This window comes from Neolamprologus multifasciatus, chromosome 23 (assembly GCF_963576455.1).
Source record: "Neolamprologus multifasciatus chromosome 23, fNeoMul1.2, whole genome shotgun sequence".
Lineage (NCBI taxonomy): Eukaryota > Metazoa > Chordata > Actinopteri > Cichliformes > Cichlidae > Neolamprologus > Neolamprologus multifasciatus.
In genome coordinates, this window is record NC_140460.1 from 20,449,536 (window position 1) to 20,464,290 (window position 14,755).

General features: G+C 40.1%; 1 protein-coding gene across 1 annotated transcript in view; it reads left to right on the forward strand.

Moving 5' to 3' along the window:
* The window catches only part of LOC146491460 (zinc finger protein GLI2-like), a 98,722-nt gene that overhangs the window by 62,957 nt on the left and 21,010 nt on the right, over positions 1 to 14,755 (forward strand). The window contains exons 5-8 of the mRNA XM_085152747.1: positions 1,013 to 1,195; positions 11,047 to 11,248; positions 11,672 to 11,864; positions 14,303 to 14,413. Coding sequence (XP_085008873.1) covers positions 1,013 to 1,195; positions 11,047 to 11,248; positions 11,672 to 11,864; positions 14,303 to 14,413 — 689 coding nt within the window. The remainder of the gene's footprint in view (positions 1 to 1,012; positions 1,196 to 11,046; positions 11,249 to 11,671; positions 11,865 to 14,302; positions 14,414 to 14,755) is intronic.

Sequence of the window (14,755 nt, forward strand, 5' to 3'; positions counted from 1 at the left end):
CCTGTTATTTTCACATCGCTGTTAAAGGACACTTTGGCAACAAAAAAAAAATAATATGTGAAAAAAAGTCAACTGGAGCCCGTTTAAATAAGCATCTTTTTGTTTTTCAGAGGTTCTGCAGTTTTTAACCTGCCGGCTCTCTTCCTGCACTGCGTCTCTTTTCCCACAGCTTCATCTGATTAACTAGCTCTCTGGTCATCATTCAGAAGTTTTTAAGGTGGAAATGTGATCCTGTGAGGGCGAATTAAGGGCAGCTACTTCAGCTATGAAGTCAGCACGAGCACGGCGTCTGCTCTTTTTTACGCCCAGAGGCCTGATGTCGTCTGAAAGATCGATTAGGACTTGAGCAGGAGGCAGAGACCCTGAAAAAAGGGAGCAAGACACAATGTGAGGACGTGGAGGAGAAAAAACAGATTCATAATTTAGACTTTCAGGTGCTGACACATTTAAAAGGATCTTACTATGTGCAGATGTTAACACCAATACGATTCACGAGTTTGCATTATAAAGTAGCTGTAGGCTGCCTTAAAAATCTATAAACTAGATTAATTGGCAGATTAATTAAGTGGCTGCAACCACCTTAAAAACTGAAGAAAAAGTAGTGAAATTAGGTAACTAAACTCATGATGTGAAAGTTCCTCCACTGTCCATCAAAATAATCAGTAAATCAGAACTAATATTTACACTCTGGAGTCTTTGACCTTTACATACACCAACAACATAAAGACTTGTTTTCCTTGTGTGACTGAAGAAATGGGGGGTTGGTGGGTGGGAGCACCTACACGGGCTGTTGCACATCAGCGATCCAGCTCCACCCCACTGGCCCCTCTCCCCATTCAGAGATCCCCTCAGTGTGAGGCACCAGGAATTTACCCCTCTCCCCCTTCCCTCCCTCCTCCTGTTTAGCCATTCACTCCATCCCTGCATCCATCTATCCTCCCTGTCCTAATTTCCTGTTCTCATAGCTTTCTTTAACTCTGCTCATTCGCACCCTCTCTGCTTGCTCCTGCAGTGGCCCACGAGCATTTGAAAGATCGTGGGCTGTTTGGACTTCCTCCTCCTCCACCTGGAGCCAGTCCGGCTGAGTATTATCACCTAATGGCGAGCCACCGGAGCCCCTATAGCGAACTGCTCATGCAAGGGGCCGGGGCCACGGCGGGGGCCCACCTGTCTGACTACATCGCTCCCATTGATGGTGAGTACCTCTGAGATTTGACTTGAAAGGTTTCCAGCTGCAGTTTCAAAGAAATATTTCCTAACTTCTCTAAGCCCCTAGTTTTGGTTTTCTGGATTCCTGTGATTTTTAGGTTAAGAAGTTCAGACATAGTACGATGACAGTAAATGAAAAAATGTGTAACTGCAGTTCCTGTCATTACCAGTGGAAGGTGCCTCCAAAACTGAGTCGGTCCCCATAGACTGCCATGTTACAATGTCCAGCTTTACAGCAGTGATGCACCCATACCCATTCTATTTAACTTCGGCCTTTTGCCCCAAACAGGTCACCTGGTTGTAACAAAAAAAAGAAAGGAAAAGGGGCTTTAAAATATCAAGGATATGAGTGACAATGTACGCCACCGTATGCTATACGCAAATGGTGAAAATGTGTGGAAACAGTTTTAAAGTTGAAATAAAACCTACATTTGAACCTCTTTTGGCTTTTCATATTGTTGATTTTGACTTTCCAATCCAATGTATAGAAAAAATAAAGGAAACAAACATTTCAGTTAAGTTTTTATAAGTTTATCTTATTTGTTTTGTCTTTTCTTTGGGAGATGAATCACAAACTACAAGTGTAACTAATCTGGTTATAAGAGTTGTATATACTTCTGATATCAAGCAGTGTATCTGTGTATCTTATGTGTTTTTATAGGTTATTTGGGGTGTTACTGTGTTGTGAGCGTTATTTCAGGTGGCAAATCCTGTATCACGTAAAAAGTCAGTTCATCCAGCTGACTAAAACTGACTGTAGAAAGGTCTCTTTTCCCACCAGCCCACCCGGCTCTACCCAATGAGCTGCTTTGACCCCGATTAGGGAGATGAAATTCGTATCACGTTGGAGATGAAACAGAGATCACAGGAGAGGTGTATAAATAAAAAAGCCCTGTGTACATTTTTCATGTCAAACATCTTCAAACATCTAAAGGGCTTCAGGTATTGGACATGTGCTGAGCAGCTCGCCTCCACACCCGGCCTCCACCAGCACTTTTCCGTAAACATGGAGGACTTATTGTGGTGCTGTGATATTTCCACTGTGGGGCACTTTTGGCTGCAGTAGGTATATTTAATGTAATGGATGCCTGCTTTGATCCGGCGCTTTGCTCTGCACCTTAAAAGGGTACCCGTGTCTGAGAGTGAGACTAATGGTGGAGGGGAAGTCCTGGTGATGAACACCAGAAAACTTCATCTGTCTGAGTCATTGTGATAATACCTGCCAGCTTAACGCCTCTGCACTTGCACAGATGTGACATTTCCTGTTAGTGTTTCTCATACAGTAAATTTCTAACTGGGTTGTAGGATATTTATGGCCATCTTCCTGCTCATCCTTTACTCACCTTTGCTTTTCTAGGTGCTTTACATAACTACTGTGTGCCACAAGACTCATATAAAAACACAGCAGGGAGAGAATTAGGTTCCTCTGGAAAAAAAATCTTTATAAGAGATGACTTTTTCTAGAATTGTGAGGCGAAAGATAGAATTCTGGTTGTTTTCCTCATAAATCTGACTTTTTCTGTCAGAAATCTAAAATTTTCTAGTAGAAATCTGACTTTAATCTCAGAATTCTGAAAAAAAAAAGTTATGGGTACCCATCAATATATATTTTTTATTGGTCATAATCCTGAGCAGGTGTGCTGGAGGTTTTACACTAAAGACAAAACTGGAGTGTGAGAGTATGAGAGCTGTTGATTCTTTTTTAAATATTATTGTTGGCCTGTTTTTGACTCTCGCGTCTGGTGTGGATTCACATATATATTTATTTTTTTGCTCTTTTATTGGGTTTTGTTCTAGGCACATGCTTAATAAGCAAACCTTGAGAAACTAGTTGATGTTACGCTTCAGAAAAGTCTCAAACAGTTATTCCAGTGCTACTCATGGATTCAGATTGATTTATCTGAAGTGCAATTATGGATAACATTTGTAACCTGCCAAGGGACTGCATATATAAATTGTCTTTAAGCTAACTTTGCAGCAATGCATCAAAAGGCAACATTTGTTAATATTGCACATGTTCAATTAAAGTTTAAATAAAAAACAAAACAAAACAAAAGCACTTACTCATCAAAGCAATAAGCTTATGCATTGCTTTTCAGCTGGCAGCTGGTTTCCAGTACTTATTTCAGGCCAGTGGTTGCCTTGGTAACCCGGTCACATGTGCTACTTTTCCATTGGAAGTTGCTTTAATTTATTATTAATTTGTTGCCTCGGTGATGGGACTGATAATTCCAACAGCTATGTGGCGAAGTTGGTGACCTTCATTGACATTGGATAGTCTCTCATTGCTGTATAGCTGTTCATACACTCTTTAGTAATATTCTATACAGCACTACTTACACATTTTAACCATCCACCATGTTTTACTCAAAAGGGTTTTGAAGGACGCATTCTTCAGGACCTCGTGTTTTTCATGACTTACCTGGTTAAGTAAAGGTTATACTTACTCGCTGCAACATCTTGTGCTACTAACTGGTTTTATACAAAAGTAAAGATTGTCACCAGTTTAGCTTCCAATTGATATCTCGTCAACACATAGATGTCTTTCATTAATTTTGGATGATTTGGATTTTAAAGTATTTTGAAACAGTAAACACACTTATGTTAAAAGTCTACCTTTAAGTAACCAGGTCTTGTGTGACTGCTGCATATATTTGCTGTCTGCTTGGAACAATCATTCTCACCTTCTTCTTTACAGTAATATATGTAAATTCCAAAGCAGCTCAGGAAGTCTGAACTCATAGAAGAAAGCACAGTGATGTTTCCTCTATAAATGAACTATAATGAGCTTAAAGGACAGAACAACACATTTGCGTGGGAATTTTAGGTCTTTGCATTTCTAAAGCCCTTACATGTGGTTTCTTGCTGGAGTATCCTGAGGCTGTAAAATGAAAAGGAGAACTCCAGGTTGTAACTTGCAACCAATCTATGAGGTCCACAATGACACTGAAAACAGAGCACATCTGAAGTTAAAATATAAAAATACAATATATAAATGTACAAATAACTGGTGACTTTAGGCCTCACCCCAAGTTTTACAGTGAGTGATATGGTTGCCTGCTGAGCCGCTGAACGAGCCGTCAGCGTGGGTTAAACTCTTCCCCACAGGCTTGTGAATGAGCTCGCTGTGTTATGGTGTCGGAGGCCAAAGTTGTGCTGCTGAGAGCTAAGGCAGGCTGCCAGCAGCGTGAAGCCGGCCAGCCGCGCTCACTAAAGCTGTCATAACTCAGTTTCCAGCCGTCCCGAAACACTGTGCAGGCGCAGGAGCCAAAGCAAACGGAAAGCACGTTTGGCTCCGTCTCGCCAAAATGTCATTGTTAAGATATTCACTGAAACTGTGAGCAGGGAGCAGCAAGATCACTCTACCTGCCAAACGCGGTGAAATATTTCCATTCTTAGAAACGAGGGGAGGAAAGCTGGTGATGTTTGAGAAAAACTACTCAAAAGAAGCAACACATAAGGTATCTGTCTAACAGGAATGCTGTCTAAGATGCTTTCTTCATATTCATCTTCTGTGGTTGCACTCAGTCCTACAAACATTTAGTTTTCTGCAAATCTGTTACCAGGCTTTTGGTATCAGAAGGTTTTGATTGGTTTGTTTTGGGGCTTTGTTAAAGCTGAGTAAAGATTCAAGGTGGAGATATTCAACACATGCAGCAGATCTACTAATTTCTGTTTTAAGATCTTTAAATCAGTTTTGTGTGTGTGGGTGAACAATTCCTCTCGTGTCTCCCTATCTTTGACACCATCTGTGGTAGTTTCATGTTGAATAAGTAACCTCGAAGTTTGTTGTTTTTGAACGTAATCTTTCACACCATCAGATCAGTTTTGTCTTCAGTTTGACTTGTTTATATTATAATGATTTAAAAACTTTCTGTTACAAATAAAACAGTCTCACGCTGCAGGTGAAAGAACAGAAACTTGGCAAAGTCATAACATGAGATTTTATTTTATAGCGATTACATCTTTATTTTCATGAGAAAAGGTCACCTTTTTTTTTAGGCATCGAATTTACTCATCTGTTACACGTTTTTATGGTCGATGGTCTGGTGTCTTTTTATTAGCTCCAGAATGAGAGATGTGCAAAGTGCAATCATGTAAAGTTAACCCAGAGAGCCGACACATCTGGGCCTAATCCGGGCTTCTTTTGGCACTTGGCGCGCTGGCGAGTGTCGTTTCTCCCAAAACAGAACATCCTTGACCTCTGGCTGCATTGTGGCAGCCATGCTAACCCCATGTTTATGCAGTCATTCAAGGCCAAAGAAAACTGCAGATGTGGGCCACATCTGGGCCAAACATTCACTTCTATCTGGGAAGCATCTTTGACTGGTTTTCCTCATATTTATTGCTCACATAAGGAAAATATTTTTGGCTATCATTTAGTCACTTTTGCTTAAATGTCTATTTAAAATTAACAGATGTCATAGTTGATAGACTCCTTGTGAGTTTTTTTAAGTGCTTATGTCAAAGTTTGACCCCAGAATAATCGAAAGTGTAAGCAGCTTATTGATTTTTATCTAAAGTTTATGACTTTCCTTTAATTGAGAGCCCCCGTCTTCCCAAAATGTTTTCAACACACTTCACCCCCCCTCCCCAAAGCAGCTTCTAATATAAATCACAATGGAGAAGTGGGGGAGGCGGCAGTGACAGCGGCGAGCGAGTCGAGCCGGGGCTTTCCATTGGTCCATTTATCAGTGGAAGTGGCACATTAATAAACACATCTCCCCAGAGGTGAGAGGAAGTAACAGAGATGAATATGGCTGCCAGTCCTGAACGGCGTCGTACGAGCCGCTGCCGTCATCACCGATAACAGTAGGAAAAAAAAGAAAACCTCACCCCCACCACCACCATCAGCATCAACCTGGGCTTTATCTGAGCTTCATCTGGTTAAATGTCCAAATTAGCATCCAGCAACACCGGCCGCCCCTCAAACAGTAACAAACCTCCAGAGCTAAGATGTCCCTCGAGAATCGAGGAAATGTTTTTCCTCTTCTGTGGATTTGTTAGATCATCATTCAAATTCCATATGTCCCAGCATAAAGATGCCTCCTCCTCCTCCTCAAGTCTTTAAACAGGTAACATATGCTGCAGGACATACTTGGAAAGACCCTCCGAGTCCCATCGTTAATAAGCACGGCAGTGAAAGCAAACAAAGCAGAATTAATTGCATGCTGAGCTCCTTGCTGTCGCAGGAAAAGCTCAACGTCAGAGCCTCTAGTTTCTGGGCCTTGGTGACAGGAAGTGAACCAGATGTGCTCCAGGAGTCCCTCCAACTGTTTCTTTGTAAGGAACAAGGACAGATTTTAACATTTATCTTAACAGCCCTTTTCCAGGCAGCATTTAGTGTCAGGTGTCCAATACAATGCTTTATTGTGCTTTAATTAGCTCAGTTTTTGAGAACATTAGAGCCACCGTCAGTGGTGGAAAACTCATAGATAAACTCTTTCTTTAAATGAACACTTTTTAAACGTTCCCATCTTTGAGGAAGATACCAGCTTCACTGTTATTATTTGGTAATTTGATGTGCAAAAATAAAGGGCAACTTTTAAGGCTTCCATTTATTTTTGAGTAGCAAACAGATATGGCTGTGTGCACTATGTAGACTAGCCTAAAAACAGCATGTTGCAGATTAAGACCAGATTAACCTGCCACATTGTAGTCATTACCAGGGTTTCAGAAAACGTATTTGAATCTTCCCAGAGGCTTAGCTCTATACATGGTAATACCCACCATGATGTCACCCATGAGCTTGTTAACTCATATTTTGAAGTATTGTCTTCAGCATTGGGCTGTTTTTTGTTTTTGTTTTTTTAAATCCAATTCACAGGGAAACGAGAGGGTAAAGCTCCACAGCTTCAGCTAATAATGCATATCTGAGTTTACCACCATTTCATTGACAGAGCTCAGAGATTCCAAGATTGCAGAGAGGGAGACACTGACACAAGAGTTTTTAGGGAAAAAAAGAATTGAAAAGTTTATGAGTGGTGACAGATGATTCAAAATGATTCAGATCATTCAAATGTGGTCTGACTCAGAAACCCAACATGGAGATTGTTCAGTCTGCTCACTTTAAGGGTTCACCATGCCAGAAATACATGGGTGACATCATAGTGGCTACTGACATCTTTTATATACAGTTTGTGGGGCTTGACTCACTCTGACTTCATAGGAAAAAAATATCTATAGTCTCAGACTGAATCTTTTAAAATCTGTTTATTTACTTATGTCACATTAAACATTATTATTTAACCATAACACCTAAATACAGTCAGTGTGCTTCTCATTGTCTTCTGGACTAGCTGGTTAGGAAAAAAATTACAATTAAGCAGGCAATGAGTTCTGTATGTCCGCCCAGTGTTACAACTTAAAGAAAAAGGAAGTTTGGAGCCTGTTTTAAGTGCTTGAAGAAGAGTTTTGTTGTCTGAATTTACATGTCAGAGCTGAGATCGATCAGATGGTTCTGCATACATTTCCTTGCAGTTGAAATCAATTCTTTGTAAATTGCCCTCATTTAGCATCGTGAAGTCCAACCCGGACTGGGTGATGTTTATCTGGAGTAATTACGAGGAATTATTGCAGGAAGATTGATTGGTCGTGTCTGAATCTTAATGAGGTCGCCACATGTGGGCAGATGTGAACGCTGCATTGGATTTCATGCAGACACATGTTTGGACTAAAGACTAAAGTTGTGAAATGTAATGATCAGACAGCTGCAGAGGAGGCTAATTCCCTGCTTCATTCTAAAGCCTGTGAAATTGAAATGAGGGTTTTTCTCCAAAAGAAAACTTGGGAAAAAACATGTATTTGTCTGTAATTTAAGCCCTTCTCATGTTAATTTTTTAAAACAATAAACAGCCAGTACATGTTGACCTCTGTCAAACTCTCCCAAATCCAACCAAGAAACACATTGATAAAAAAAAAAATTCCCTAATTTTTCTGATTTATGCAGAAGTCAGTTTTATTGATTACTGTTTAAACAGCACCAAATACATGTCAACACTGTGATGCTGGGGATATGTTTCCCTCATTCTTCACCTTTATGTCAGCCCATTAAGGACACATTTCATTGCAGTGCATTTGTATAAAAAAAACCTTACAGATGGTAAAATGACCTGCCTGTGAGTATCAGGGATGTCTCAGTAGGATGAGGCACTTTGGGTACTCAAAGATTACACACATCAGCCGAGCAACAGCATTCACCTTTCAACCACCAAACAAACAGTTTCATATAGATGCATGTAAATTATGGTTTAACTACAGTTCTAAATGTGCCATCAAGGGACCTGTTATTAGAATATTAGCTTCCTTGTAAGAAAAACAAATTATTTACTGATGCTTCTTATCTACATGGACATATTAAATGTGGGGTCCTTTGTCCATTCGCTCAAATTGATTGAGTGCCATTGTGATGACAGCTGTTTTTAGATTAAAGGCATTGACAGGACCTGGAGTGGCTCTTGGTAGATTAGTTTTGCAAACTGATCACCTGATGCAGCCAACAGGTGATTAGTTTAGCACGGTGAAAAACACTTCCTGCTGTTGTACTGACATAATTCTGTTAAACCCAAACAATCATAGAGTAGATCGAAAACAAAATCATAATGGAAATAGCCATTGTGATGCTAGCATTGGCTTCTGAACTGAAGGGTCAGTGTCAGTGTTTTAGTCTCTGTGTTGGCTTTTTCAAGACAGAAATGAACATATCAGAATGACAGGGTAAGTTATCAGCTAACACACACACAGATTCTTAATTAAAAGCCAAATAAAATCAGAATTTCACTAAAACTGGAGGGATGGTCTGTTAGTACAATAACCACACAATAAGCCATATTATCTGTCAGATGATCAAAGTGCACCAGAAGGAACAAACTGATCGCAGCCTGTAACTGTATGCTGATGATCTGATTTTATTTATTACCAAAATTATACAAATCCTTTTAAACTTGGTCTAGAGGTCCATTCAGGAACATAGCAGACAGTTAGCAGCTAAAGCCCCTGTCAGTCAAGGCAGCACGACCTCTAATAATGCCAATGTCATGGTCCTGGGCCATGTATGGGCCAGTATTCTTAGTTTTTGTGTGTTTTGTATTTTGTTCTTTATTTATGCCGTGGTTCCTAGGTTGTTCTGTTAAGATGTTCCTTATTTGATTAGCCCCTGTGTGCCCCTCTGTGTATCTGTGAGCCCTCGTTTCCCCTCCTTGTGTCTTATTCCATGTTTTCCCCAGCCTGTTATGTTCGTGCTCTCCCTGTGCTCTCTCTCTCCTCCTGTCTGAACCTCTGTGTACTTCCTGTTTTACTTTGACAGTCTCTCGTCAGTATCCATCCTGTTGTGTTCACTCCTGCCCTGTCTCATTACGATTATCTGTCAGCTGTGTTCCCCGTGTGCTCCCACTTTCCTCGTTAACCCTCTGTGTATTTATGTCCGCGTCTTCCTCAGTTCAGTGTCGCGTTCTCCCTCATGACTGTGCCCCGCCGTGTGTTTCCTTGTGAGTCAGTTCCTTTATAACTTCACAGTTTAGTTTCATATTATTTTGTATCACCTTAACTTCCGTCAGCAATAAAACTGTGTTTTGAGTTCATTCCTGCCTCCGTGAGCTTGCGTTTGGGTCCTCATCCTGCCTGCACACAGCCTAAACATGACAGCCTTAATGCAATTTAAATAGGTGAATTATAAAAAACAATTATTCCCCTGTATAGTAGTCATGAGGGGAAATTAACTACATAGGCTAAAAATGTTATATGTATTAAGCTGTAAACACATTTATTTCTGCTGGAACTAAAGAAATTAAGTTGGACATTTTAACTTTTGGAGCCCACCTCTAGTGGACATTATCGGACCGGTTTATTTTCACCTTTAAGGTGTTGCGGATAAATACAACAAAATAAAGCCAGTATTGGTACCAATAAAACAGAATATTTATTCATAACACATGGGAAAAGGCCCAGGGAAAACGAGTTAATGATAAAAATGATTAAAAGAAATAACGATAAAAAACGATAAAGCCCCTGAAAACCATACATTTCACACCCGAGCCTCAACTCTCACGGCCCGGTACCAAACGACTCACTGACTGGTACCAGTACCGCTGACTTAGACTGTATAGTAAAGACAGTTTTCATATAATGTTATGCAAATCAGCATCAGGATGCATAACTGTTAAAGCCAGGTGTCATCAGTGTTATACTCTATTCCCTATGTAAAGACAAACTGAAACCCAACCTGCAAGTATTTGAATTCTCCCTCCACTGAAAGTGCTCTTTACTTATTTTAGGAAAGTAGGGAGTTGTAAACCGAAATACCCTGAAACATGGTGATTCTTCTCAGTGTTGTGCAATCAAACAACAACTAACCCCCTCGACCCTTCTCCATTTAAAATTTGTGTCACTGGGACAGATCCAGTCGGATGTAGGTCACTTATTCCAGACGATTGCTTCTACAGTGCAATTCCTGCATCCTTGAGGCTTGAGTTTATTGTCTAATATCTACAGTAATATCTGCCAGGCTCTGTTTGTGTCAGTGAAGAGATAGTTTACTATATTCGCTGTGAGCACTTATTGATAGGGCTGTTGTGAGTCCGCAGGGTTTTGGGTGTCACAGCAATGCTGCAGCAGCATCCATCACAGCAAGCATGCACTTCCACCCTCACCGCTTTAATGCCTCCACCCCAAAATAGCACAAACAGCAGACACAGGCTGATTCTAAGTAGACTGCATTCAGGTGGAGAGTGACTCGTTAGATTTAAGAGTCTTTCCTTTAGACTCCTCTCACTGCTAGCCTACATGTTACCAGTGTGATGGATAATATCACCTGTTCACCCACCTGTGTGTCATCCACAGTGTCGCGGTTCTCAAGCCCCAGACTGACGCCGCGGCTCAGCAGGAAAAGGGCGCTGTCTATCTCGCCGCTGTCCGACGCCAGCATCGACCTCCAGACGATGATCCGCACCTCGCCCAACTCCCTGGTGGCATACATCAACAATTCACGCTCCAGCTCGGCCGCCAGCAGCTCCTACGGACACCTGTCGGTCGGCGGGCTCAGGTATCCGCACCCACACTGATGTCAAATAACGTAACACCTGGATCTGTCACTCAAAGGTTCAGATCCACTGAACTTAAACCTTCTCATGAGACAAGTTTTGATTCTTTATCTCAATTACTGAACAGTGTTTGATCTCCTTCTCAGACTGAACAGGTTTATTCCAGCTCAGGTGTCTGATTTTCTCTCTCTCTCTCTCCTGATTGGTTGATATGTTGCAGAAGGGAAAAGTCACAAAATTTTTTCTTCTTTCTTTCTGATTTTCGTTTTTAATTTTATTTCCTCAAATAATTAAAGAATGGAGGTTAACTGCACAGTAAACCAAAGTTTAATTTATTCATTGTAAATATAAGTATCAGGTTTTATGTTTACCGCTGAGATTCTCTTTTATACAAAAATCCTTTATACAAAAATTTCCTCTTGCAGCCCGTCCTTCCCCTTCCCTCACCCCATCAATCCCATGGCCTACCAGCAGCTCCTCTCCCAGCAGCGAGGCCTCAGCGCCTTCGGCCACACTCCGCCCCTCATCCAGCCGCCGCCCACCTTCGCCACTCGCCAGGGGGCCCTCGGCCTCTCCTCGCTTCCTGCCTCCACCCACAACAGCGACCTGGTATCCAAGGTACAAAATATATAAAGGGGCAACGGTTTGATTCCACTTCGCATCATTTTCTCCATTTCATTGCCCCTCGCCGTCCTGCTTTCCTGTGTGCCCTGTCATGTCCTCTCCAGTACAGGAGAAAAAAACTAATTTACAGAAATTAAAGAGGAGTTTGTGCTAAAGGAAGTTTGCTCTGTACCTTTAAAACCATCAAATATGGTATCACAGGGGATAAATGTAAGGACCAGTGCACTTTATTTTAGAAGTACTGCAAGTGATTTTATTAATTCATTTAGTTTCTACACAAAGTCATATTTGCTGATAATTTTAGGTTCAGGTTAGTATCAGGATGCAGGTTAGAAATGATTTTTGTATTGTGTGGATGTTATTTGATGTCTGCGCTCCACGTGTTCTCGACCTTTTATGGAGTTCTGCTTCACAGATGGCTTGATTGAATTATTGATTGGTTGATTAACTGGTGTGTGACTAAAATTAAACACATCCACATTTCTGAGGAATGCTCAAAGCTGAGAAATTAGTCTAAATTTTTTCCCCATAAATGTGATTCAGTTTTTTTCCCTTTCAATATATTTTCCATAGACACATATAAATATGTGAAGACTATAGAAGATGCTGTCATATTGATTTGGACAAAATTTAGCAGCAGTTTCTGTTAGAAACAAGTTCAAATAATCTTAAAGTGAATGAGAGCTTTTGGTTTTCCACTTCTTTTAAAGACAAAATGCTGTTTAAAGATTTAAAAAAAAATATTTTTTTTGCTAAAAAAAAGCCCTACTTGTTCTTTTTTGTTTAACTTGTCACATAGGACCTGGTTCTGGATTCATTTTTCAGAAGTAATAATCCAATTTCTATTTTTTGTTGATTTTCTTCTAAATATGTAATGCTCAGGGGCTACGCATTAAACTCTTTTTATTTGTTGCTAGTAAGGATTATTATTTTTTCATTTTTGTACTCAGAGTTTCTGGTAGTCGCTGCATTTTCCTTCTATAAAAGTCATTTTTTAAGCACATTTTCACTGGTTCAGTAACATCAGCTCTGTTGACACATTCTTATAAGGCTGTTGTTAATTTTCTATTTTGACTAAGCAGAAGTAAAATGTTTATTCTTACAGTATGACAGCTTTTTAGGTGGAAGTCATATACACACGACATCTGAATACTGACATTACTAGATATTGTAGTTTTCTTATACATTTTTATTTCTTTTGCCGTTTTAAAAAGCAAGACTGTAAACATCTGCCTCGTATATTTGAATCAGTATTTAAAGTTCTTCAAACAAAAGACAGTTTTGTCTGGTTTGATTTTAAATAAACAGAGAAAATAATATAAGTTTAAGACAGCTGTAAGCTGACAGAGTTTTGTGTACTCGAAGCTTTCTGGATGATTGAAGCCTCTGATTTCTGTGCGGTTGCAGGAAATTCCCCCTTTTTGTTCCCCAGGTATTTTTCTCCATGCCAGCTGCTGAAATAACTGTTTAGCCAAACCCTGAATTTTGCAGCTCCGGTTTCCAGCTGTTTGTTCTCACTGTAGATTTTGTTTGTCATCATCCCGCCCTCCGCTCGCTCACCGGGTCACGGTGCTCGCAGTGTTTTGATTTGCGGTGTCAGCCTCCGCACATGCTCGCAGTGTCCCCCTTGGAGGTAAACTCTCGGGGGGAAACCCATCATTTCTCTACTCGAACACTTGGTTTCTCTGTCTAATCTGGTCGTCTAATCTCGGAGTCTGGCTCAGATTACAGATGTTTGTGTGAGAGGTTAGGAAGGGCATCGTGTAGATCCTGCAGAAGGGAACAGGGGCCGGTGATTTGCCTTGTGTTATATTTTGAATTGTATTTGCCTATTTTAGAGACTTTTTCAGCTGAGAATATGAATTACTCTATGATAAATATAGAAATGTTTGCATAGTTTAATTTTTGTTCTAGTGGGGTTTTGTCTTGGTTGCTTGTTGTTGTTGTTGTTGTTGTTGTTGTCACTATTTCATTTAAATAATATTAAATCTACTCCACAGAGTGACACCATATTAATGCAAAAAAATGTTAAATTTCAAGTTAAATGCACTTAAAGTAAGTTAGTGTTATTTATATAACCCAGTATCACATGTAAAGCAGCATAAAACAATAAATAAATACAGTAAGAAAAAGTATTAAGTTAGAAAGTAAGAAAATTACATATTAAAACAAGCAAAAAATAAAGTAAATAACAATAAATATATACACAAACAGAAGGAGAAGAGCAGATAAATCACTCAAAATAGTAATATTGTCCTCCACGGGCATCCGTACATTTTGAACTTTAGGTTACAGTAACCCTCCTGTAAAACTATGATTATGGTGCAGGAGTAACAGGATTTTTACTGGAGATAAACTTTTACTTCAATTCATTTAAGATGTTCTTGCATAACATCTAAAGGTGTCTGATCCTGAATCTTTCCCCTCCTCAGAACCACAGAGGCGACTCGGCCGTCAGCAGCACAGTTGACCCCATGAACACCAAAAGGTCTAAGGTCAAGCCTGAAGCAGAAGGACTCAGGCCATCATCTCCCTGTTCACCGGTACGAAAGAATAAGAGAAAAATGTGTTTTACTGCTTTAAGTTTGCATCAGGGTTATATGGAGTAAAATGACCTTTGAGTTAACCGAGACTTGAACTGTAAATAGATAACAATTTGCTTAACAGCACAAAAATGTGAGAATATTTTGGAAAGTCTGAACGTAGTTTCAGGAGTGAATACTCTTTGGAAAGAGGCATTGTGTGGAAAGACGGGACTTAGTTTTGAAAGAAACTTTGGTGCCATTCATTAAAAATGCTTTTAAAAAAGTCACGACCTTTTTAATGAGCAATCAGATGTTTGTAAAATCAGGACCTTTTTTGGATCATGAGGTGACGTTTTTGGA